This window comes from Pararge aegeria, chromosome 20 (assembly GCF_905163445.1).
Source record: "Pararge aegeria chromosome 20, ilParAegt1.1, whole genome shotgun sequence".
NCBI lineage: Eukaryota > Metazoa > Arthropoda > Insecta > Lepidoptera > Nymphalidae > Pararge > Pararge aegeria.
In genome coordinates, this window is record NC_053199.1 from 14,523,167 (window position 1) to 14,550,904 (window position 27,738).

The 27,738-nt window shown below is 36.2% G+C and overlaps 1 protein-coding gene across 1 annotated transcript; it reads left to right on the forward strand.

Moving 5' to 3' along the window:
• The first annotated feature begins 1,654 nt into the window (after positions 1 to 1,654).
• On the forward strand, positions 1,655 to 27,256 carry LOC120632513 (acetylcholine receptor subunit alpha-like 2). Its single transcript, XM_039902331.1, has 8 exons — positions 1,655 to 1,972; positions 8,113 to 8,157; positions 9,578 to 9,687; positions 13,734 to 13,914; positions 14,280 to 14,433; positions 22,868 to 23,435; positions 24,815 to 25,007; positions 26,997 to 27,256. Exons 1-8 carry the CDS (start codon positions 1,790 to 1,792, stop codon positions 27,192 to 27,194), a joined length of 1,632 nt encoding a protein of 543 aa, XP_039758265.1. The 5' UTR covers positions 1,655 to 1,789; the 3' UTR covers positions 27,195 to 27,256.
• Positions 27,257 to 27,738: the final 482 nt, after the last annotated feature.

Here is a 27,738-nt window from a genome sequence, read left to right on the forward strand (position 1 = left end):
CAGCTAAAAAGTAAGAAATAAATACTTTCTGCAACATTTTAAAATCGGGGCCAAGTAAAATGTCGAAAATTACTTTAATATAGATATTTTTTACTTTGACGTTGATTTAATTAATAAATATTTATTTTAATTCAATGCAAGTATATTTTGTGTTAAATCCAAACCCTTCTTTTAGGGCCTCCCAACTAATTTTAATACAGGGCACGTCAAGGCACGCAACGCCACTGACACTGAGCTAAGTTATATTTACGTCAGACCCTATTCCGCAGAACACGGCTTCAGTCTTCGTTAATCTTATGAATACTACTAACGCCATCTTTTATTATGCGTAACGTACTAGCGCGTTTAATGAATGAACCAGCGCGCGTGCGTATTTGGATCGATCCAAAACCCGCGTGTAAATAATGTATTTGACGTCAAAAATATGGAGACGACATAATTTTAACGGAATTCAGGCCTTTGTGCCTAATAATTACATGCTTTTGTATAATAAAGTGGCTTTTAAGTGGCTAGTGGGCAATTATTCGTGTCCTAAATTCTAGATTAATTATTTATTTAACACTGCACTCTGTAACTTTATTACCCTATATTTAAAACTTTGTTTTATTTTAGCATTTGGGATCTACCACCTGATGCCCAGTGGCGTGCATAGAGGGTATGCAAAGGGTATGCAGATGATATAAAATGAAACAAATCTCCAGTTATAATAACTTAAGGGTAGGCTTCTTATAACTCCTACAATGCCTATATTTAAATTTTTTTATAACTCGGAATGGAGTATTTTTTCGTTTTAAATCATTTGTCCGCTTAGTGCATACCCTGTGCATACCCTGTATCCACGCCACTGTTGATGACAAATGGATCCTATTTGCTTGGCCGTTTTGAATTCAACGCGGGAACTGAGCTAAAGACTGTAACTCTCTTAAATTGTCTTAGTAGAGAGGTGTATCCAAGCCCTTCCACTATTAATGACATATTATAACGCACTACTATTTTTTTTAATTCCAAACACCTCATAGTAAGTGATTTATGCAGTCTAAAATGGTAACGGGTTAATCTGCCATACCCCCTGGCGGTTATATTAAATAACCTAATCGTAAACCCTAATCGTTTTCACGTAACATCGTTCCGGAACGCGCAAATCGCTTGGCGGCACTTCTTGTCGATAGGGTGGTAACAAGCACTACTTAAATAAATACACCTTTACTGTACACCAAAGAAAAAGTAACAGAGGTATATACACATAAAGCAAGAGAGTACAAAATGGTGGCTTTATCGCTACATAGCGATTTCTCGCAGGCAAACAAAGACGCAAGAGGAAAAAAATATAGAAAAGTCGTTATTCTTCAGAAATAACATTCTAATTTAATTCTAAAACACTATACCTTCATTACCATGTATATGTATGAAATTCTATAAAAATATACCTATTAACCACAATAAATTCCAAGGCATTTCATTTTAATCCTTTTTTAAAGACTTCGAACTAAATAACGAGCTGTATCGTTAACAGTTCGAACGCTGAAAAAATAAAAGCATCTCCGACTAGTCTGGGCTAATAAAAGCTGGATTCGGCGCAGAACTCAGCAAGTTAATGCTGTTTCACGCCAGTAGAGGCGCCACTTTCGCACAGTGCGGGCGTAGCTGTCAAATTTCCCATAAAAATATCGCTTTTAGTGTTTATTACAAACGATTTATAAACAACAAACTTCGGAAATGACATTCTTAATATAAACAGCGTAAGATAAACATATTTCTTGTTGTTTTTAAGAGATTCGGGAGTTTTGAGATGTCTGCAACAGTGCTATTTCTTTTTGTGGCTACAAGTGGTGTTGCTTACGCGAATCCCGATGCCAAGAGGCTGTATGATGACCTGCTCAGTAATTACAATAGACTTATCCGGCCCGTTGATAAGAACAACAACACTGTGCTTGTGAAACTTGGACTACGTCTCTCGCAACTGATCGACCTGGTGAGAATAACATTAAAAGTGAAATTAAATGAAAAGTATTTATTTGAATGAATATGTGACAAAATGTTCTTAGCAAAATAAAAAGTCGCTACATATCCGGTCAGGCAGCCCCAACATACAAAATTTGGTTAATTATATATAAACAATCTAGTTCTGAGGCTTAAATTGCAGAAATTCATCAATTGAATAAAAAAGATTCCTCAATAGCCACTTTTTCTATGTATTTTTAAATTGTTAATGCGGTAATACGGCTATTGATTTTGGAATTACATTAAATATTTTTACACACATATTCTTAGCAAAATAAGCGCTTCGCATCTTTGTTTCTGATCCGCACCGCTAGGATCTGGAATGCCCTTGCAGCTTCCATTTTCCCCAGTACCTACAATGAGTACCTTCAAATCAAGAGTGAACAGGCATCGTCTAGGAAAGCGCGCTCCACCTTAGGCTGCATCATCGCTTACCATCAGGTGTGATTGCAGTCAAGCGCTCGTCTATAAACATAAAAAAAAAACAGAAAGCCTCCTATTGGTGGCAACACTTTATGTATTCAGTATCTTTAAGCCTTTAAGTAAATAGATAAATATACTACGACATTACACACATCGCCATCTAGCCCCAAAGTAAGCGTAACTTTTGTTATGGGCACAAAGATAGCTGATTAATATTTTGATTTAATTTAACACACATTTATACTTACAATACACAGATAGACACACAGACAGTGAAAAACATTCATGTTCATCACACAAACATTCTTCAGTTGTGGGAATCGAACCCACGCCCTTGGACTAAGGCGTAAGCAGGGTCGCTGCACACTGCGCCAACCGGCTGTCAAGTGAGGGGTTTGCTGCTGTCTGCTGGGGAGTTATTTGTTGTATCTCCAATCATTTTGATCATGTCTAGACGAAATTAAGGCAAAACTAAACTACTTGAACCTATCCAGTGCAAAAAGGATTATTAAAATCAGTTCAAATATGACGGAGGTATAATGTAAAATCGATGAAAACTTTTACTATCTCTTCCAAGTCAACTGTGCTAAAGAATTTTATGTTCTCTTCTCTTCTTTCACGTTTATTTAAATTCATTCAGTAGTTAAGGCATGATGCGTAGCAAAGGTACAGACAGACAGACAGTAAGACAAAAATGTAAAATTTTACAGTTTTATAATAATAATAATAATAATTAAAAATATTATAATGAAGTATAATAATAATAATAATCATTTATTTGTGGTTTGGCTTCAATATCGATTAAACAACTACAAAACCCCAGAATCGGCTCTGTTACAGTTTTAATAAGAAGGTAGGTACGATAGATAATCTTACTTTTTCTTTTTTACGTATTTACTATAAATATGATTCGTGAAATTATATAAAAACTTTTAGAAAACTGATTGAATTCATCATATTCATCATTGATCATTTGAATTTTCATGTTTAAAATAACTATTTAAAACTTATACTATAATTTATTCCATTTTTAAATATTTTTCTCGTCAACTTCGTCAACCTCCTTGGCACAGTGATCAGAGCTGTGATTCCCGGGATCGATTCTCGGCAGGGAAAATTTGGGATTTTACGTTCTGATTTTACTCTGGTCTGCTCTACTAGGAGGATTTGGTCGTTGCTTACAGCCCTACCTAGAAAGACGTGCCGTAACGTAGAAACCGTAAGGGTATAACTGCCATACCTGTAACAGCCCGCTACCCAGTGGCGTGCATAGAGGGTATGCACAGGGTATGCAGATAATATAAAAAAAGATGATCTCCAGTACGAGTTATAAATACTTAAAGGTAGGCTTTTTAGGTAGGCTTACAAAGGCTATCCTCAAGTTTTTATAACTGGTACTGAAGATTTTCTTTACTTTATATCATCTGCATACCCTGTGCATACCCTCTATGTACGCCGCTGCCGATACCATCTTAGACTGCATTATGCCTGACCATAATTAAGATTCCAGTGAAGATAAAAATAAACATAAAAACTCAAGTAACTAACGAAGTCTGATTTTTACTAACTTAAATAATTACACCCAGTTATCCTCTGACATGGTGTCAGAGACCTTCTTTATGCTCTGAATAATTGCCAGCTCACGATTGTCGTAATATGGTTATGCTACATTGCTTTTTTTTTTTCTACTGCCTTTTAACTTTCCTTCTACTTTCTACTTATGCGTGAGTGGCGCTGTCTTCAGTAGCCCTGAGTGCTTTGTCAAATGTTATATTTATATGTTTATAATGTAAAATGATTAATTAAATTCAAATAAGTATAAACTATTTAAAAACTAAATAAAATCTAAAACGTCCTCGAAACCACCGCAGCGAGGCACAGTTCAAATAAAAAAAAATAACAAAAGTTATAAATTAACAAAAAATAAAATAGTTACATTGCATTAAAGTAATTGGTTAATAATTGTTTTTTTTATTTATTTTTTATTTTTTATTTTTTATGTTAACTGTTTTAATAAGTGATTAAGTATATTTTTTATTTTATCTGTTATAATAGGTAGTTAAGTATTCCCAGTCGATATTGATATATTTCATACGTATATATAAAAGTTGCAGTGTTCTTTTTTTTTTTTTTTGCTACATACTCTGGTTAACTTACTTAGCTAGTTTAGTAGTTTTAAATTCCCAAATTGACACAACTGGAACGATTCCAGGCTGGGCTTTGGTAATCGAAATCCTTCGTTTAAGACCAGATTGGACTCTTTGAGCAAAAAGAGATCGCCAAACTTGTTAAATGTAGACACGTGGTGAAGTTTACCGACATTTCAGTTAAATCTGTCGACTCAGTTAATTCTGAATCAGTTACCCGTTAATACACAGACAGTTCGTTACCGAGTTCCTTTGATTGCTTTCATATAATTGGCACATGACCTGATTTGCAAGTATTTGGCACATTCATCGTCTATCGGATTTCATGAGTCGACTTTCAGTTCGAGATCATCTACACTTAATTACAACTACCATCATCATTATCAACAGACATTAGAGAATATACCCACCACGCCTTAAAATGCGGGTTGGTGGGCTTTAACGACTATTGTCGGAAATAAGTGACAATACCGGCAGGGTGATAACGTATCTCGCGACAGCAATGCGACAGGCGTAAATCTTGCAATCACTGCTGTCAAACGGCACTTTTCCATACATAAGAATAGACAGCAGTGATTCCAAGATTTACGCCTGTCGCAAACCTGAGATACGTAATCGCCCTGCCGGTATTCGAACCTAGTACCTCGTGATACGAAGTTAAACATACTGACCTCTAAACACTATCGAAGGCACACCAGGATCGTGGCCTTTCAACTCAAAGACTCATCTCCGACGGGCGATAGAATCCCCGTATCTATCGCCCTCCTCAAGGGGACAGACGTCAGCTGTCTACGCCCGACTCTTCTGCGGCAGAGAGAATTAAAGTCAAGATTAGAGTTTTACTAACCAAACTTAACTTAGCCTTAAAAAGGAGAAAGTAAAGAAAGAAGAAAGGCTAGAAGAATAATTAGTAATTATGTTAACAATTAAACAAGAAAAAATGTCAGCGCATTTTTTGTTGAAGGTATACATGCGAGGTGATGCGGTGGGTCGGAGTATATAGTGTACTGTGTAGGATAGAAAGTTTATGTGGGAAACTTATCAAAATTTGTAAACAGACGAAGTCGCGGGTGGACCGCTAGCAATGAATTAAAATGCTTGCCAGCAGCTTTCCTAAACTAGTCTCTCTAAAGTTAAGACCGTAGAAAATACCTACCTACCCTCTTAAAAGGGTTATATTATCAACATATAAATTTCGTTACAAACTTAAAAGGCGAATGCCTCACGTAGCTCATCTGTAAGGTTACTTGGAGAATGTTAACTGTGGGCCCAAAGACAAAGTGGAATACAAAATATTTACTCTGTACGTACTAAACGTTGGCTTATCCATATTATATAATGTCCTACTTTATACAGCTATCCGAAATATTTTATGTGTTCCTACAAGACTGTTTTTTTATTCTACTACTTGTGGGTCGACCAACGCTGCCTTTGTAGGCCACCATTCCAGTACCTTGGGTTGGGAACCCAAACGTCCATCAGTCAAGCCAAGCTATGTGCCCCGCCCATCGCTACTTCAGCTTCGTGCCTCATTGAGCTATTTTTTTTTATATATTAACTAGCGGTTGCCCGTGACTTCGTCTGCGTTTGATTTTGATTTTTGATGTGGCATTTTAGTTGTAGTTCTAAAAAAAATTAAAGTTATCAGTATTGCTAAGCATTAAATGAGGGGTTCGCTGCTCTCTCCTCCTCAGCGGAGAGTTCAGTCCAGTATCTCCAACCACATTCATCAAATCTACACAAAGTTTGGGCAAAATTAAAAACATATTATAACTTCTATCGTACAAAAATAACCATTTAAATCGGTTACAATTTGTCGGAGTTATGGTGTAACATTAAAAATTTAATGATGTAAGTTTATTGTTTAAATAAAATAAAGCAAAAGCTAGCCCGGCAAAGCGGGCTGGGTACGCTAGTGTCACTATAAAAAACAAATATTTCATTACCCTCTGATAGTTATACTATCAAAGGTTGTTAGTTCCACATAAATGCGTGTTACTTCATAGAATATCATCCAAGTTGAATGTTTCTGTTTTTTTCATATGCCATTCAATACTGTAAGATTTGACGCAGCTTGAGGATTTCTTGGAGAATAGCCAGCTACGGTCAATCGATTGGACGGTGAAGGCAATAACACTCGGGTATTAAAGCTCTCAGGCTTTATTTACCAAAAATGTACTAACAGTATAGATGGACCTTTAACTACTATGGACAAAACATTTTGAATCGTTTAAAGTTAAACTTCAACTTTAATTACATTAGTTTTTTTGTTTGTTTTTAAAATATCTTTATTAATTAAATAATTGTATTACAGTTCATATCCTAGTAACTAGCCTAAATTAAACAAATTAATAATATATTACTTACAGTTTAGCAGGTTACAACACCTTTTTAAAACTTTACAGCATATAAACTAAACATTTTTAACAACTTATTGAGCCACATAACAGATGATAATAACTTGTTTTACGTAGAACTTAGTACAGATGTACGTTAATAATAAAATTAAATGTATTTAATTGTTAAAGATATTAATCCTATATTTATAATTTAAACGAGGGTAGAACTCGGAACTATGCAACAGTTACGTACAAAACATTCACTCAGTCGTTGAGGAAGTAGTGATGTGGTAGTTGGTACCGATTGTACTTATCGATATATGATAAGATCTTTATACCGGCTTTTGCCAATTGCGGACACAAGCGAATTTTTATGTTTTTTATTACAAACTTTTTGGATTGCCCCATTATGAAAGCTTTCAAGGTAGGTAACTTAATTAATACGATTATGTAAGGACGAAAGATTGTATAATACATTAGTAATAAACAATAATATGTAATAATACGCGGTGATAGCGAAATGGTCAAGACTTCACCTACACTTCGGAGTGCCGATTACGAATCCCAGCTAAGTTAAGTGCGTTATAAGTAATTAAAAAAGCACGCGTCAAAGGTGAACGAAAACATCGTGAGGAAACCTGCATGTCTAAGAGTACTCCAAAATGTTCTCAATGAGTGGGAAGTCCACTAATCCGAATTATGCCAGCGTGGTGGGCTACGGCCTAAACCCTTCTCAGTGTTGGAGGAGACCCGTTCCCTGTAGTAGGCCGGTAATGGGTTGATATGATGATGAAACTATAATACAAAAAAGAATACTATACTATCTCCAAATTTTATCTTCTATCTTATATATATATTACAAACCTACCTACCTATATTTTTTTTAATTTTATTATTATGACGTATACATTGCAATACCATATAATTTAAGTGAGAGTCATTCAGAGTTCTGACATAAAATAGCTGCACCTCGCAGTGGTATTCATGACGACTTCACCGAGGCAACAAAAAAGTGGCACTGTTTTAAATCAATCAAAATGAACGTTTGCTTAGTTAGGGCGTAAAGGAAGGACAAACCAATAAACAAGCACACTTTCATATTTATCATATCCTATTAGATCAATAATGTTACATGCCACTAAACTACGCCGCTTGGGTTAATATATTAAACGCATGATTAAAATGACTTTTAATTGTTACAGAATCTGAAAGACCAGATCCTAACTACAAACGTTTGGCTCGAGCACGTAAGTACTAACTCATATTTAAGTATTTATGGTATGTTAAAATATGTATTAGTATATTTATTTTTTGTATTTATCAATAGTATTGTTGTATTTGTGTAGTCTGGTTTATGTATTAGTATGTAGATATTTGTATGTATGTACTAAATAGTGTACCCCACATATTCGTTTTTCTTTTTAGTTTTCCTATTCCTAAGGTTGCCTGGCAGAGATCGCTACTAGCGATAAGGCCGCCTTTTGTATCCTGCTTCATTCTTCATGAGTTTGTTCTTTTTTTTGTCTCGTTTTTCTGAGTGGTGTACAAATAAAGAGTATAAATAAATAATTAAAATAAATAAGTATATCCTTAAAACATATTACTGTAACTAGATTAGAAATGTACCTTAATTATAGGATACGCCAATTTACGAACTCATTTAATTTTAGTAGTTATCAGTGGAGCTTTTTATGACAGCTCTACGGGGAAGTGCTACCGCAATGATTAATTCTACATCCGAGCATCATTGCTGTGTTCTGGCCTTATTAAATTACATCCCCCGATGATATCCCCTGACAGGGGATATAATTAACGTGTCCACCTGCTAAAGCATGGGAACATGGCATAGGAGAATTCTACCCCCGTTTATCACACTTATATTATTTCAACTTGTGCGCCAGTGCTCTGAGTTGATACAGCTGTGGGAGAAGATACATTTTTATCCTTTCCCCAGGAAGAGAATTGACTCCTGCCCATGCTAGCCCTGCTGAAGGATGCATGGGGCTTGACACCTACGCTTTAGGTTGATGGACACGGGGTGACACGTTGCAGCGCCGTCTTCCTTGCATATCCTGCGAATAGCTACTCTGTTTAGACGATGGTTTTGCACAAACCGTCGGTTGGTCCGACAATTCATACTTTTAAAAAACTGAAGCTATTATTTTATTGAATTAAAACAAAAACAATTTCATCCTGAGTCATGAGAGACCGACTAAAGAGAGAGAGAGAGATTTATGATAGTACGTTACGGGTGCGATAGCGATCGCGAGTTTTTTACCTATTGCTTCCCTTGCATAATGTCCAAATCGTATACGATGAAAAAATATATTATTGTAAAAGCTTATTTTAGACTCCCTTAGAGTTTTTAAGATATATTATGCGGTAGACACAATATTTTGTTTACAGAGGAAACAGCTTCACTGGATGAGGCTCTTTCTATACCATATGCATTCAAATAACTAAACTTACTCGTAGGTAGAAAATCTTAAACTTCCGGACACAAATCCTGAAGTGGGCGAGTAATAGTTTGATGATAACGACGATATTATACCACTGATTCTTTAACCAATATAATAAAGGATCAGTGGTAATTTCTTAAGCTATAAGCAATGGCTTCCGGCTCAATCAAAGCCGCGAGTCACTAAGATAATGTCTGAAATGTTTTAGGAATGGGAAGACCACAAATTTAAATGGGACCCCTTGGAATACGGCGGCGTGAAGGAACTTTATGTGCCCTCAGAGCACATTTGGCTCCCGGATATCGTTCTGTATAACAAGTAAGTGGATACAAAAAGCCTTCAGCATTTTACTTTATTTATAGTCTTAAGGCGTTCCTTTTGGGATTCGCGAGTTATGCTTGTATTATAAATCGCTTCTTTTACGCATACTCGTTCGCGGTTTTCTTTTCCTATTTACTTGTACTCTTTTTTTCTATTATAATATTATCTTTTTCTCGGCAGAATCTTTTTTCCGAACTAGTGATAGAGTCCGACAAACTTTTAGACTTAACGTTTCAAAAGTGATTTAAATATATATAAGGCCTACTTGAAATAACGTCGAGCTCCCTGGCGCAACGGTGAGCGCTGTGAATTTAAGCAGGAGTTCTGGGTTGAACTCCTGGCAATTTGGAAATTTATAATTTCTGAATTTTCTCTAGGCTGGTCTGGTGGGAGGCTTTGGCCGTGGCTAGTTACCACCCTACCGACAAAGACGTGCCGATTAGGGTTATGCCTACCATACTCCCTAACAGGTTAGCCCACTACTATCTTAGACTGCATCATTACTTACCACCAGTTGAGGTTGCAGTCGAGGGCTAACTTGTAGTGGATAATAAAAAAAAAGAATTTTGATTTTTTAATTTTATGATGTGTTACTAGAGAATACCATAAAATAAACTTTACTGTGAGAGAAAGAAGCAAATTCTTTAGTTTGGATAGAAGCAGGCGTTACTTTGCAGAAATCCATGATATTTTATCAAAATTAAGCTTAATTTGCTATACTCCGCGAAAAGCAGGAGAATCTGTGTGGTGTAATTTTGAATTTCTTCAATCCTTATACTTCACACCAAACAGATCTTCGGCAATGTACCCTCTACGCACGTTTCGCTCCGAAACCGGAGCATCCTCAGGAGATGTTGACTTCATTGTAAAGTCAACATCTCCTCCTCCTTCGTATTCTGAGCTAACGTCGCCACAACCATTTTTTTTATTAGCATCAGTTAAATATACGTGTTAAGCAGTGTCATATTATTATATTATATTAATACTTTTTATATAATTGCAACATTTTATTTATTTATAATGTAATTTATCACTTTGATTACTTTAATGGGAATAACCTGTGCTTCACTTTATTTATTTATTTAATTTTTTTTATTTATCTATTTAATTTGCCGTATCGTCACTCGGGTCTCATCTGAAAATCACCGGCATGCATGCACCTAAAATGCATGGCAAATGCTGACCTGTACACCCTTTCTGTCGGGTGTTACACACAGACATTGTTTACTGTGTTGTTACTATATTATTATAAGATGTATTGTTTGTTACACTTAACATGAATACATGTACTTTCTTTCTTTCTTTTTATAACCCTTTACAGTTTTATTATAAGTATACATTATACATTGTTAATACTTTACTTCAATTTTATTATTTGTCTATCATTTATTATTTTTCTTTTTTTTTTTTTCAAATTATTAACAATGCTTAAGAATAAATTAAAAAACACTATTAAAAATTTATACAAAAAAAAAAAAAAAAACTTCCACCCTCCGCTTGCGGGGCTTTTGAATGCCCAAGCAACAGGTGGTCAGGGCTCCAGAGTGGGAAACATTAATTAACATTGTTAATTATTATTAATAACGGACTATTTACGGCGCTTAAGCATTTGAGCAGATTCGGCAGCTGCACCCGCTTTTTGGGACGTACTCGGTACGTCACAAACTGCCAACGTATCAACGCAGGTCGCATCCTACACCAGCGCACGCTATATCGATCAACGGTACTATAGTCATTCCGTGGATGGAACATAGGATGGAAGCGGTTATAGCCCAGTGGGTAGGACTTGGACTTCACTTTCGGGGAGAGGCGAGTTCGAATCCCAGCACGCACCTCTAACTTTTCTAAGTAATGTGCGTTCAAAGCAATCAAAACATCGTGAGGAAACCTGCATGCCTGAGAGTTATCCATAATGTTCTCAAAGGTGTGTAAAGTCCACCAATCCGCACTGGGTCAGCGTGGTGGACTATGGTCTTAACCCCCTTCTCATGGTGGAAGGAGACCCGTGCCTTGTAGTGGGCCGGTAATAGGTTGATATGATGATGATGGACGGAGAGGCCAGAGCGCGACTGACGATATCATTGTTAGCTTCATGGCGATACAAACGGCCAGCACTTTGATTACAAGTAAGCCCATGGTGCCCAAATTGATGCCAATATATATGTATAACTAACAGTTAGTTAATTACTAAATTAGCCCAACTCAAAGTTATTTGTCATTCCATCAATTTTAACACAGAAGTCGATGTTACCTTTCCTAATTATAACAGTTTGAAACAAGTTAGTTGGTACAATGCAATTTGGTGCGAGGTAATGTCCTAATGAATGTTCGGGAACTAAGTTCGGTGGAAGGCTGTTACGCGCCAATTATACTCTCCCATATGCCTCACATCGGATGTTGGCGATCCAGAGCAAATTGTTTGCGAGATAAAATAATTGCTTATAAGTTCGTCAGATATCAAGATAGTCATATTATGTAGAATGGTAATAGATATTATGTACACATATATCTATAAATTGTTTATATATATATATATTTCTGGATTTTACATGTGTATGTATATATATTTTTTAAGTTATTCACTCGTTTTTTTCGTACGTCCGAAGGTTAGTTGGTAGAAAATGCTTAAGCCTTAATGCTTAAGCATCCGCCTTCTGTAAAACGTTTATTTTGGTTGTGCAATAATAAGCCTAATATGTTTGTATCCTCTCATGTGGAGTTTTAATCTGGAATTTCTCTAGTCTGGTAAGATCAGAGGCTTCGGTCGTGATTAGTTATCCACCTGCTGACAAAGACGCGTAATTTAGCGCCCGGTACGATGAAAATGTACTGACACATATTATTGCACTTAGCCTAAGCACGTTTACATTGTCGTTGAAAAAGTGGACCTACCAGGCAAACATAAAAGTAGGTAGAAGCAATAAAGTTAATTGATAGCAAGTATCGACATGAGAGCGCCGAATGATACATCATAGTGTGTCAAAACAGGCCGGCAAACTATTAATCACGGACCAGAACGAGAGACGCACGTGCGACCAATCTTATGCTGTACCGGCTCTGTGGTTGGTCTAAGCCACAGGAGTCGTGGTGTTAAGAGAGTGACATCATTAGATTCGATTTTAGAAGGTTTCTATCGAAAACGCTTCCTAAAATGCTACGTTTTAGGACGCTTTCGCATTTCCATTGAATTTTTTTTTTTTGCTATTATAGTAGTTGCATACATAAATTAGACATAACCAAGATTTTTGTGTCTTCCTTAAATTCTAATTGTAAGCTATTAGAGTTTTAATTTATTTTATCATTTTTCAGATATTTTTAAACATTGTTTTGCGCTTAACCCCAATCATGCCTGCTGTAAAGCAATGATGAAGTCTAGATTTAAGTGATTACCTACTTAGATAATGTATAATTACTCTCGCCTGGCCAAGGCAGGAAACATCGAGTGATCCACACCTTTGAATCCGCGTTTTGAATGACCAACTATATATGAAAACTACACTTTTTCTGATAGATTTTGTATGTCTACGGTTCACTATTCCATAGTTTTTTGATGGAAAACGCTTAATCATATGATTTGGCCACTAAAGTTTGCAGAGCGTATGTACTCCCATTTACGTGTGAGTTGCCTTTTGATGGCTCTAGAGCAACTGTAACGACGGGAGATCGTGAAGATATATTATGGTATTGATTCCCCTAACACACGCGTATTTTCAAATGGTGGGATTTCCAGGATAGATAGTCTATTAGACGGTTAAACGACACGCTCTTTATCTTGGGCTTTAGCGCTTTATTTTCTAGTTATATCTATTTATTATCAACCTATCCAATGGTTTTATAAAGAAAACCGCGTTCTGTGCCTATTGCGTGCTTAAGGCAGGCGATATATAAAACATAAATGCAAGATCATATATCACTTTTTTTTTATAAAAACACAGTTCTTGAATATGATAAATATCAGAAATTGTCACTTTAAAAAATGCGGAAATGTAAATAAACTTAAAAATGAAATGGATTATGAAAGGGAGACTTCATTTTGTTACCAGCGCCGACGGAGAGTACGTTGTGACAACGATGACCAAAGCAGTTCTCCATCACACCGGTAAAGTTCTGTGGACTCCGCCCGCCATCTTCAAGTCCTCGTGCGAGATCGACGTGCGATACTTTCCGTTCGACCAACAAACTTGCTTCCTCAAATTTGGATCTTGGAGCTATGATGGAGATCAGGTATTTGAAGATCATACACCTTTGTTTCATCTACTTGCCAAGCTTATCTAAGTAGGCAACACACTCAGAAATTACTCTACAATCTATATCATGAACTACTAGTATCTAAATTAAACCTTCTACACCAACTCCTTCCCAGGCATGTCGTCTTTCCAACTCAAAAAATCTTTATAACTATTATTAACCAATAAATTCAACAGGTAAGTGGTTTGCCAGAATTCGTATTGTGGAGATAAGAATTTTTAATTTAATTTTTATCACACTTCCTTTAATTTTGCGCTACCTCGCACATCGTTAATATAAAGACAGGTTACTTACACGCTATATTTTGGTTCTTTATTTATAATAAGAATGTTATCTTTTAGATTGACTTGAAGCACATAAACCAGAAGAAAGGTGATATGGTAGAAGTAGGTATCGACCTTCGGGAATACTACCCATCAGTTGAATGGGATATTCTGGGGGTACCAGCTGAACGTCACGAAAGATACTATCCATGTTGCCAGGAACCTTATCCAGGTAAGTCTTGCTGTTCTTCTTTTCTTCTGAACTAGGAGGTCCTAGTTTAGAGCAGTATGTGTTTTTTGTATTTACTTTCCACCTGGTGTTAATATGCAATTTTGAAAACTTATTTGATGACAAGCTTAACTTTTTGTTTTACTTGTCAGAAGTTACATAATTAAGCAGCAGATACCTCTCTGCTCTGTGTTATTTTAAAGTTGTTTTAGTTCAAATCATGTTAGCTAATAACGTGACAACTCATAAGCGGAATTATTAAATCGATAAAATTCAATCAAGATAAGTCACGTGCCGTTATACTTACGAGTAAGAGTGTAAACATGAACACCCCTTTACGACGTAATTTTATCATAATATTCAGGATATTATGATAAAACCTTCAACATCGCTCGGAAGACCCGTCTTTTTAATCAATCTTTTGTCGAGTTTCAATATCTAGGTACTGCTTTTTAAATGACTTCAAAAAAATTAGAAGTCGGTATTCAGTATTTGTTACACTCTAGCTAAACCGGGCGACATTTTACTGTAGCTTAATGAGATATTTTAAGCGATAAAGATATATTCTTAAAATTAAAATCCCACTTTATGTAAATACATCAAGTCAATCCATCAACTACTTTGTGAGTTTTGACATAAATCTGAATTTAATAAATATCGTACATTTAACACCGAATTCATCTAATTTCACCAATCAATCATTCATCGCATAGTTAGGTAACACAGCGTGCCAGGTTCTTAAATACCATTTGGCAGGTCATTTATATAAATAATAAATAAGTAAGGTCCTAACACGCTTCCTTGGGGTACACCGGTTCGATTGTTCTTTATCTCTGATCTAAAAGAATTATTAATGTGAAATCACGTACTTTTTGATTTCTGCGTATTGATAACCATATATATGTTATATTTCATATAACATTGGAACCATTGAAAGGGTACCATTATGTTTAAAAACAATGCTGCAAAACAAAACTAAATTTAAACATGCCCAGATCATTGGCATTCCAACTATGGTATGGAAATACTGCATCATGACTAATTTTTAAAAACTGCCCTATGTTATTTGGAATCTCAGTTTATTTTTTTTAATTAAAGGTTTTGTTAATGTAATTTGCAAATTACATTATAGTAAACTACTTTCCTCTTGTGACGTCATAGGCAAATTAGACCTTTAACAAAAGTTCTTGTTCTTTGTCCTAATTTAAATTTTTTTAGTATTTTTAACACAAAACTGAGCTAGTTTGTAATCACAAAATACTTGATATAGGTGCGTATATGAAAATAAATATCAACTTAGAAAATCAATAAAAAATACATTTTCATAATATATGAATCACATGATATCATTAGATAAATACAATATTTTAGCGATTGTCTGTTACTGTTATCACGCCTATTGTAAACAAATCATGATCATACTTATTTAATCACATAGATATACGCCGAGTAATAGCTCTTTCCATCGTCAATTGTGTAACTCTGAGCCTACAGCCAAGTCCTATAGAGTATGCTTAATAAAGTGGCAAGTGGTGTATGTAATGAAAATTTTAATTATATGCAGATATAGTGTGGGTATTTTATTTATTGTACCGCCTACCATGCGTGTATAGCATTTTTCATTACGCCTTTGGTTGTCTTCTAAAATTTAATTTTGCAATTTTTTTTATTTTTGTGTACCATAACATTGTATTCAGTCATCCATTTATTCATGTACTGAACAAAAGTTTGGCAGAACCCAATAAAAAAATGTTACTTAGCTCGATCATTTATAGAGATAAAAACAAAGAAGTGGGATTCCATTTGAAACGGTCGCGAATCCTTCGTAAATATCCTTATTTCTTTCACGCAATCCTCTACTAAAAGAAAGGAGCCTTTTTCCATTAATCAGTGACACTTGGTATCAGTATTCACGCGGCGTCCCGAGCGCTCTTTGCGGGCATTAACAAAACAACCGTTTAACCTGTTAGGCGGTGAGCAGTAACTTAGCATAGATAAGCATTGTCGACGCGCCACGGTATTTACGGCTGGTGTTAGATTACAGACTTAGTAGGGTCACGTTTTTAGAAGTACTTATTAGGGGAATTCCATCCAAGTATATCTTTTTTTTATTCAAACCCTTTATTTGGACACCACTACACAGTTAAGAAAATAAAGGACGAATAGAGAGAAACACAAAAACTGGAGTAGAACACAAAAGGCGGCCTTATCGCTTAAAAGCGATCTCTGGCAACCTTAGGATTAGGACAACAAGAGCGAGAACAAATAGGTGGTGTAAAAGTATTATCTGTCGATGGGTAGATCATTTTCAAAATTCCGCTTTGTGTTCTTTTTTTTTTTATACCACCACAAGTTAGCCCTTGACTGCAATACCATCTGGTGTTAAGTTATGATGCAGTCTAAGATGGTAGTGGGCTAACCTGTTAGGGAGTATATTGTAGCTAGTCATACCCATAATAGGTTTTTATGCGACTTCGCACCGGAACACTAAATCGGCACGTCTTTGTCGGTAGGGTGTTAACTAGCCATGGCCAAAGCCAGACCTCGCCATCTAGTGCCAAAGTAAGCGTAGCTTGTAATATGGGTACTGAGATGACTGATGAATATTTTTATAAATGAATACTTATAATATACAAATAAACACCCAGACACTGAAAAACATTAATGTTCATCACACGAACATTTTCTAGTTGTGGGAATCGAACCCACGGCCATGGACTCAGAAAGCAGGGTCGCTGCCCACTGCGCCATTCGGCTGTTTTTTTGTTTGTTTGTTTGTCCTTTTTTTATGCTCTAACTAAGGAACCAAAAAACTTGATTTTTGACATCGAGTTAGATAAAAGGATGGAGAGTAACAAAGACTAATTTTTGTCGCAGGAAAATAAATTTTTCAAGTGGGATTTGTAAAAAACTGTAACAAACACAGACGCGGACAACAGCTAGTTAATATATACATAATAAACAATTAAAATGGTATGTCCTGTCGTTCCCGTTATGCACTGGCCAAAATGCGTTTACGTTCATTTATGAAGTTTTCAAATCACATAAACCTGAGTAGACATACTCACACGTTATGTTTCGTTTCCTACGCCCGTCTCCTATCATTCCTCACCTATGTCATTTCGCGTCACATCTAATGTAATCTCGCAACCTACAAGTGACATTCGTGTGACACATTTCATAAATGTCACGTGGCTTATTCCAAAAGTTTTCGTAACAGTTATTTTAAGTTACTCTGATTTTTTCTACATTTTTTGGTATTTTACGTTAAGACGGAAAAAAACTTTAATTTATTATGGTACTACTAGCTAGCATGTTAGCTACAACCGGGGAACAAACAGGTTCGATTCCCGGGTGGGGTCAAAAATTTGATATACATAATTAAGCATAATTTGCTATGCTACGCGAAAAACAGGAAAATCTGTATGGTGGTGTTTAAATTCTCTTCACTCTTTATAATACACACCAAACAGATCTTCGGCAAAGTACTCTCGCACGTGTCGCTCCGACACAAGAGCATCCTCAGGAGATGTTGACTTTACAATCTTTACAATGAATTATTGATAAGATATAGGTAATAATTATATATCTTGGTAATCCGTAAGGTAACGCCTGCCTTGCTCCAAAATTAATAGATAGTATACCATTTTTCTGCCAAAAATTTAGTCCCAGTACCAGCTGGGAATGAATTCACATTACCAGATTTCCCTAGTCCATTCCCGTTTCTTAGCAAACAGTCGGTTCTGGACCCGTTTTTATCGCTTCTGATCATCAGCATACCAACTGGTGAATAATATTAGTTACAAATTCTACTGTACTAAAATATACGCCTTTTTTAAAGTTACAATTAAGTTACATAATAGTAATGTCTTATTTCAATCTGTCTATGTATGTTCCGGGGGCGAGGGCTGTTTATCCTTAACACAGATAAAATTTAGCTAGGGTAGCCAGTTCGTCAACTCATTATATGTGCAATTTTTATGAAAGAAATAAACGATATTATTATTATTATTAAACCAAAACAACAAATCTGTCTTCAAGTTTGAAAAAGACACGATGTGCCGACCCCACAAGAAGTGCGATAATAGCAAAAAGAAGAAACTGAAAGAGTGTAATGCTGGCAGTGCGCAACAATTTTAATAAGACTATAAGTGAAAGTGCGTCCTGCAAATCTTTGCTACCACATCATCATCATATCAACTAATTACCAGCCCTCTACAGAGCACGGTTCTCCTCCCATTATGAAAAGGGTTTAGGTAGTAGTCACCCACGCTTGCCCAGTGCAGATTGGTAGACTTCACATGTCTTAGAGACCATTATAGAAAACTCTGAAGCATTCAGGTTTGCATATTGAAAATTATCCGATATAAGCGATGTTTTCCTGTCGTTGAAGCAATTCATATTATAATTACTTAAAACACACGCAACTTAGAAAATTTAGAGGTGCGTGCTGGGAATCGAATTCGGCCGCCGAAAGTCCCCGAAGCCGAAATTCTAACCACTGGGCTACATGGAAACGCGCCAGATTGCTTGTAATCTCCGAAATCGGATTCGTTTTAGGATAAATAGGTTTCCTGGGTACCTAAGAAAGCCAACTAGAGGGACATGCCGTGGTTGCTTTTTGGGGTTTGGGGGAGTCCCATATAAGGGCCGAAAATATGACATACATCACATGAAATTAAAAGATTATCATCAGGTGTGTGCAAGGACAGCAATTTGGCATTCGTACGTGACACGACGGAATATTTACGATGCGTTAAGATAAAGATGACTAAATAGCAGTAGCTTTCCAGTTGAGTTTTATGATATCCTAGTCGCCTGCGATATTATTATGTGATTTTTTCCATACAAACATTCGTACATTAAACCCTTTTTTTCTTCCATACATTAATCTACACCCAATCCATTTGATTGATAGCGCTGATAACCCAGTGAGTAAGACTTCGACTTCACTTTCGGAGAGCCGAGTTAATGTGATATTTTGTTCCAACCTAGAAGAAAAACATTGTGAGGAAATCTGCATGCCTGAGAGTTCTCCATAATGTTCTCAAAGTCCACCAATCCACACTGGGCCAGCGTGGTGGACTACGGCCTTACCCTTTCTCATTAAGGGAGGAGACCTGTGCCCTGTAGTGGGCCGGTATGGGTTGGTAAAATGATGATGATAACTCCGATTTTTATATAAGTACATTCCATTGAATGCAAATACAGAATCTGATATCTTCGATCAGGAAGAGATAAAAAGCTAAAGACAAAATCGCGGGGTTTAAGCTTACCTACTGGTTCAATCCAATTTAACTGAATTCACCGTATTCGCATTAATAATATGAAATTTACCACCTCAAACATATTTTATTATTTTTAATGTCAGTAACTTGAAAAACATAGGACTTTCAGATCATTCTACAATCCCTTTAGGGGATTACTTAAGTAAAACCCTGTTAACCATTTTTACCATTTTGACCGGACGCTTTATACACATTTTAACTAGCTGTTGCCCGCGACTTCGTCTGCGTTTGATTTTGTTTTTTGATGTGGCATTAAATTTAGTTGTAGATCTAAAGAAATTTAAGGAATTCAGTATCGCTAAGCATTAAATGAGGGGTTTGCTGCTGTCCGTTGAGGAGTCCTGTCCTCTATCTCCAACCATAGTTTCCGCAAAATTAAACACATTATAACCTATATAACACTCACCCCCTCTCCCAAAGAAACCGAGCTTAATGTCGGGATAAAAAGTATCCTATATTACTTCTAACACTTCCAAGAATATGTGTACAAAGTTTCATGAGGATCGCTTTAGTAGTTTATGCGTGAAAACGTAAAACTTACATTGACATTTATAATATTAGTAGGGATAGGGATTAGTAGGGATGTCTTAACCGTTAAATCAAGTGATATTTTTAATTGCATAAAATAAAATGCAGCAACATCTCAAAACCTGCTGAGAAATGACACGTACATAGTGTAAAAACCACAGTCAAATTGTTCCATCCGTTCACAAATACAAAGCGATGAAGCTTATAACCCCTCATTTTGTGTCGGGTGTTAAACGACGATACAGGGTCACCGATGTACAGCGCATATTACTGTCAATTGCTTGTTTATGCTAAACAATGCAACAGTATAATGTCGGCTACATACGTTCAAGTATATTGTCCAATTTGGATAGGCTTGGCTGTTTTGAACGATTAAAATTGAAAATACTGAAACTGACAAATGCGTGTCTCAAAGAAATTCAAGATATATTTAAAAAAAATCTAATTAAGTGCATAAGGTTGAAAAATAATTATAATAATAATAATCTTTATTACAGGCATTGCCATGTTATTGGTGCAATACATTTAAAAATTACTAAATTAGAGAAAAAATAAATTTGCAATATATGTTTAAGACAGTATTGCGCAACTGGATTAAAATCTAGTTGACCTGTATACGCGGATAGCGGTATAACTTCGGCCGCTACCAATATGCGGGGTTCGGGGAGAAACAACGCGCCGAGCGGTTACTTACGAATGCTACGGACATTGCGCGTCTTACCTTCATACGCATAGCAATCACATTATTATATTTGTCGGATAACCTTATGTGAACTGTGTTACTTAGTATTTCTACAATAAACAAATCTATTACTACAGTGCTACTATTATTTGGGACAGCGAGAGGTCCCTCGAACCTAAACAGGGTACTGGCTCCACCAATATACAATATCAAATTAAAATTAAAAATTAAAGTGCATTATCAATTTATTAAGATGGCATGTCATAATTATTAACAAAAAAAATAGTACTGTAAATATTAATTATAATTAAAAAATAAAGAGTGCTAACTCGTCATCCTGTCCAGTTTTGCAAAATACTACTTTTAAGTTTATTTGTCCATCAATGTAATAATAAATATTATAAATAGTGCCATATGAAGCTTAATATTTGAATCAAGATAGAAAAGTCCTATTTTTCTTGAAGCGACGATTAAGTGGCTCCGTTTAGTGTAGATTTCTCTTAGACTGACTGCATTTCGATCCTATGTAGTCAGTGGCGTGTTCTAAGTTTCTTACCAGGGTATGCATACAGCGGAAGATTGCCAAAAATCCTCCTACAATACAAGTTATATATCAATTTTAGGGTAGGCAGTGCTTTTGTGAATGAACGCAGTGCACGCCACTGTGTGTAGTTCTAGTTGTATGTTAACAAATATAGTTCTTCTGGCCTTTTTGTGCTACGTTATTTTTACTATGAAACACTTTACAGAAGAAAGCCATCGGCAGATACAAAAACCATCAACTTCTTAGGGTCAAATATACTAAACGAAGTCTACTTGATCAATCGTCAAGCCTCACGCAAATTAGACAATATAATTGAGCGTGTATATCCATCATAAGTATACGATAATAAAACAATACCGTATAGTCAAATTGTCGGTTAGTACCCCAGTCGGAGTTTCCAATCACTTCAGCAGTTTCGCACTGCGGAAGCTATTTGAATACGAGACCAAACAATTAATATCAACAATTTCAGTTTATTGGACTTTCAAATACAGTTTGTGTTGAATATATTACCGTCATGACACAGACCACAGCTTTTGACCTTTTGTCGAAAGTTGTTTAGTGTTTGTTCTGACGATTTTGTCGTAAAATACCCATCTTACCTACATTCTTATTATATTTCTCTTTTGTATGTTTACTAATGAAGCAAGTAGCTGTGATAGCCCAATGGGTAAGAACTCCCCTACACTTTCAGGGTGCCTAGTTCGAATCCCAGCACGAACCACTTACTTTTCGAAGTGATGTGCGTTTTAAACAAATAAAATATCACTTGCTCCAAATGTGAAGGAAAACAACCTGCATGCCTGGGAGTTCTCCATAATGTTCCCAAAGGCGTGTGCAGTCAGTGGCGTGCATAAAGGGTATGCACAGGATATGCAGACGATATAAAATGAAGAAAATCTCCAGTACGTGTCATAAAAAACTTAAGGATAGGCATTGTAAGAGTTATAAAAAGCCTACCCTCAAGTATGTATTACGCATACTGGAGATTTTCTTCATTTTATATCGTCCGCATACCCTGTGCATACCATTTATGCACGCCACTGTGTGCGGTCCACCTTTGTGTCCACTGGGCCAGATTTGTGGACTATCTAAAGTATTGATGATACATAAAAAATATGTACTACATGATTAAAGTACTCATGATTACCTACGAAAAAGTCCGCGAGGGAATACATCTAACTATCATTTTAGGTAAAAAAAAGTAGCGTTTGTGTTCTAAAATTTAATTAGATCGCCGGTAAAAACAAGTATTTTTTCTTTTTAGTTCCAGGGCTTCTGGTGAAGTAGGTTTTATTTTTTAATTTATTAAAACCACATTATGCTGGTATAAGATTTCCTTAGAGATAAATTTCCGAACGAAATTATCATGCTCATTTTAAAACATTGTTTCAGATATTTTCTTCAACATTACATTGCGAAGGAAAACCCTCTTCTACACCGTGAACCTGATAGTTCCTTGTGTCGGTATCTCATATCTATCTGTCCTTGTCTTTTACTTGCCAGCTGACTCTGGCGAGAAGATCGCACTGAGTATATCCATCCTGCTCTCGCAGACAATGTTCTTTCTTCTGATTTCGGAGATTATTCCATCAACATCCCTCGCTTTACCGTTGTTGGGGAAATATCTTTTATTCACCATGCTATTAGTCGGCCTCTCTGTTGTAATAACCATTGTTATTCTAAACGTACACTATCGAAAGCCAAGTACTCATCAAATGGCGCCATGGGTCAGGAAGTTCTTCATAACCAAATTGCCGAAGCTACTCCTAATGAGAGTGCCAAAAGATTTGTTACGAGACTTGGCAGCTCAGAAGATAGCGGGGAGAAGTATGAAGAAGAATAAGTTCAAGGATGCTTTAGCTGCCGACCAGACCAACTCGAATGCTTCAAGTCCAGATTCCTTGCGTCACCACTTGCCCGGTGGATGCAATGGATTGCACTCAACTACTGCAACAAATAGGTAAAATTTATTTTTACTTCAAAACTTTAAAATACTCTCGGTAAGTAGAATTAAGTATTAGCACGCTATAAAGAAGTGGTACAGAAGGTCCACGCCTTTGATCTCGTGGTAAATGCCGACAATGTTAAGATAGCGTCACGAGTCTTATAACTGATAAGCTTTAACTGAATGATAAATTTGAGGTTTTGATAGCTTTCTTTATTGAAAACTAGCTAACCCGCGTAACTTTTTCTGTTTTTAATATCTTGAAAAAACCTAAAACCTAATTCAGCGCCACCTACCGTGTTCAGTTTTATTCCCGAATTATATTATACGCGGCCGGGCGGCCAACGGATTTATTAATGTTCTTATTTTTTTTTTTAATAAATATTTGATCAATGTATCGACATTGGATTAAATAATTGTGCAAATTCTGTCGATTTTTTTTTTAATTGTCCCTGAATTATTATATCTTTTGATATATATCAAATGCATATAAGAATTTCGGAATCAACAGGATTTGATTCCGCATGTTTCCGGTACCTAATCACGACCTGAATGCTTTGCCGACTAAGCTACGGTTCTAATGCCAACGATACCGAAATATTTATATGCGTAAATTTGATATTAAATGTGTAAATTTGATATTTCCATCAAGTGTAAATCATTTTAGTAAAAAAAAATATAGTAATGCAATCTGTCGTTTCTTGTTTTTAGTGAACCTTTAAAAAAGATGATCGAAATAGCAATGTTTTCTAATTACGCTACAGTCGTCTAAGACGTATAGATAGGACGGGTAAAAAGGCATATATTAAAGCGGTGGTATCAGAGCCGTAGCTTAGTTTGTAAAGCGCTCACGATTGCTGGAGAGATACAGGTTCAAACTCTTCCGGTTCCGAAAATTTCATAATACGCATTTTGGATTGAATTGATTGATTGTGGTGACCTAGGCAATAAAAAACTTCAGAGTTTGGAGTATCGTCACAAGGCTACCTGCTTTCAGCATTCTATAAGATATATTTCGGAGAGTGCTCAAGAACTGGTTGATCTAGTTCGCCCCTCACTTTTTAACCTTCGAACCGCGAGGCACCGTAAGGATATGCATCCCTTCGTGGTTGATATACCTGGCTTTGAATCTTCGTTTCTCATTGGCACCGCAAGGATCTGGAATGCCCTTCTAGCTTCCAATTTCCCAAGTACCTACAATAAGGTAATGCAGTCACCTACAAATCAAGCGTGAATAGGCATATTCTAGGCAAGCGCGCTTCACTTTGGGCTGCATCATTACTTACCATAAGGTGTGATATCAGTCAAGCGCTCATCTATAAATATAAAAAAAAATTAAAAATTACATGCCCTCTATGTTGTTAAAAATTGTAATGATTTATATTTTATATCAGGTTCAGCGGTCTAGTCGGGGCACTAGGTAGTCTCGGGGCAGGTTACAATGGCCTGCCATCAGTCATGTCAGGCTTGGATGACTCCCTCAGCGACATAACTCCCCGCAAGAAGTATCCGTTCGAGCTGGAGAAGGCCATTCACAATGTCATGTTTATACAGCACCATATGCAACGACAGGATGAGTTCAATGCGGTACGTATTATAATATTTATCTTGTATAAACTTATAACATAGCATCAAACAGCGCCTATCTTCTGCAGTTCAAGCGCAAATTCTTAGTTTCTTAGAAAGGTCACCGATGAGATTGACGGACCAAGTGAAGGCCACAATCGAGGCTAATCTACATGAATGCGCAAGAAAGGCAACCGTTAGAGAACCGAAGAGTGGCGAAGGATTGTAAAGCGAGCCACACCACCCAGGTGACGACCACGAACAGTCTGTCAAGACTGTAACGATTAAGAAGATACTTATAAATATCCGCAATAATGGATGGACCAAGGAAATGGCCGACCTGATTTTACGTGGAAAACCATCGCCTATACAGAGCAACTCCGCAGGAAACACATCTTGGATAGAAGCAGGCGTTACTTTGCGGAAATCCATAATATATTATGAAAATTACCCTACTTCAAGGAACATTGCCAAGGATCTGTTTGGTGTGGAGTATACGGATTGAAGAAATTATAAATTTCACCTAACAGATTCTCCTGCTGTTCGTGGAATATAGCAAATTAAGCTTAATTTTCGTAATAGAAACACGTCTATTCTAACGTTTCCCTAAATCAAGAATAACTGTTGTTACTTTTTATGATATCCTAGTACCTTCCACTTTTGAACCAGGTGTTATCCGTTTTATATATAAAGCAGATGGCCCCCAACTAATGTTAAGTGAAAAGCCTATAAATAAAGTAACATTTAAGAAACATGTCCTTCAAAGTGCCGCCATGTGTCCCATCAAACTAACGCGTAGGTGTTAAGCCACATGAGCCAGTAATTACATCGGCAACAACACCCTTTAGTCTAGAACACAGCAAAGCTGCTTGGGGCATAAAGCTAGGAAATTCGCACTACAAGATTTCAAGTCACAGTAATATACATTAGTACAGCGAACTTACTAAAGGTCTTAGCTAGCAAAACACAAGTTTCCTGACTTCAATTTAAATGATTGGATTCAACCCTTTAATTTTCATGCAAAACTTAAAAAATTGCAGACGCAAAATCGCACTACAAGATTTCAGGCCACTCACCGTAAGCGCATACATTAGTATGGTGAACTTTTTAAATTCCACGCCTAAACACGTATAACAGATTCATCTAGTTTGCCACCACTTGACCTGACACGTAAATGAGACCTTTAATGACGTAGCGTGCACTTTGAAGAAAACACTCGCGTAGGATGTTATTCAACTTCGGGTCAGGTGTATTAAGTGAAGCTTTAGAAACTAGCGTCAAAATTAGATTTCTTTCATGAAATCTTATTAAACAACCTTAAAGGTTCATTTATAGACATACACAGATTATAGACGACAAAATAAATGATAACGATAAAAACTCCAGTAGGGTAGTATACGTGCCACAAGAAGACAATGGCCAAGATGCGCATTACTCGTATTTTGTCTATAGGGATAGATGAGATAATGGTAGAGATTATTTTCTCGTGATGGCGTGCTAGCCCTGCAGTAAAAATCTGTGCGCCGCCTGAGTCTCGCAACAAGACTCAAGTGTTTCGCTAATACACACGTAATCACGTCAAAACATTCACAGACAATATCATCAACATTCGCTGTGAATAATGTAAAATTTTAATTACTTCTTGAAACTATTTAATAAAGTAATTTATATTAATATCATCACATTTATGAAAATGCTTATCAATTTAGCAAAATATCTAGCAGATATCAAGTAATAGTTATCAAAAGTTGAGTAGTAAAGTACTGAATTAAGTAACCACTTTACAAAATGATGACGATGTGTATATTTGCAATATTCATTTTAATTATTAGGTATCCTTGGCCTATTAACATCCCACAGCTGGACACAGGCCTTCTCTTAAAGAAGAGAGCGTACAAGAGCATAGACCCACCACGCTGTTCATTTGCGGGCTAGTGGGCTTTAACGACTTTTATTCTAAATTAGTGACAATTACTGATAAATTATTTAAACCCCTATTATCACCAATAGGAGGACCAGGATTGGGGATTCGTGGCCATGGTGCTGGACCGCTTGTTCCTCTGGATCTTCACAATCGCGTCCATCGTAGGCACGTTCGCCATACTCTGCGAGGCGCCGTCTCTCTACGATGACACCAAGCCCATTGATATGGTGCTCTCTTCTGTGGCGCAACAGCAGTTCCTGCCCGTGGACAGCGGGGACTCTTAGATGAAGGAACACATTACTTTAGAGGTCTTGGGTTTCGTATATCAATGAGAAGTTATGTTAAGTAAAAAAAAGTAAATACAACATTTTAGCAATTCTTTGCTACTGTCATCATGCCTTTTGATAAGAGCGTTTACTCGTAAACGTAAAAGTTATTAACAAAAGGTATGATAAATAATAATAAATAAATAAATATACTACGACAATACACACATCGCCCCAAAGTAAGCGTAGCTTGTGTTATGGGTACTAAGATGACTGATGAATATTTTTATGAATTATATATACATAAATACTTAGAAAATACATATATGATGACAGTTACAAAGAATTGCTAAAATGTTGTATTTATCTAATTATATATGATTTTGAAAAAAATCTTTTTATTTATATTCTTAGTGAGATTGGTATTTATTTTAAATAAATAAAACTGCATAATCTGGCGATCTGCCATGACAAGTTAAAAATTACTACGTTACATATAAACATAATTTTGTATCATTGGATCTACAAAAATCTCTGCGTAGGTATATCAAGTATTTATATT

What these genes read in the sequence shown, in the direction of transcription:
- LOC120632513 (XM_039902331.1), top strand. Translation starts at nt 1,790, where the DNA reads ATGTCTGCAACAGTGCTATTTCTTTTTGTGGCTACAAGTGGTGTTGCT. An exon ending in GGAGCTATGATGGAGATCAG is followed by an intron (nt 13,915 to 14,279) that starts GTATTTGAAGAT and finishes GTTATCTTTTAG; the next exon opens with ATTGACTTGAAGCACATAAA. An exon ending in TCAACTACTGCAACAAATAG is followed by an intron (nt 23,436 to 24,814) that starts GTAAAATTTATT and finishes ATTTTATATCAG; the next exon opens with GTTCAGCGGTCTAGTCGGGG.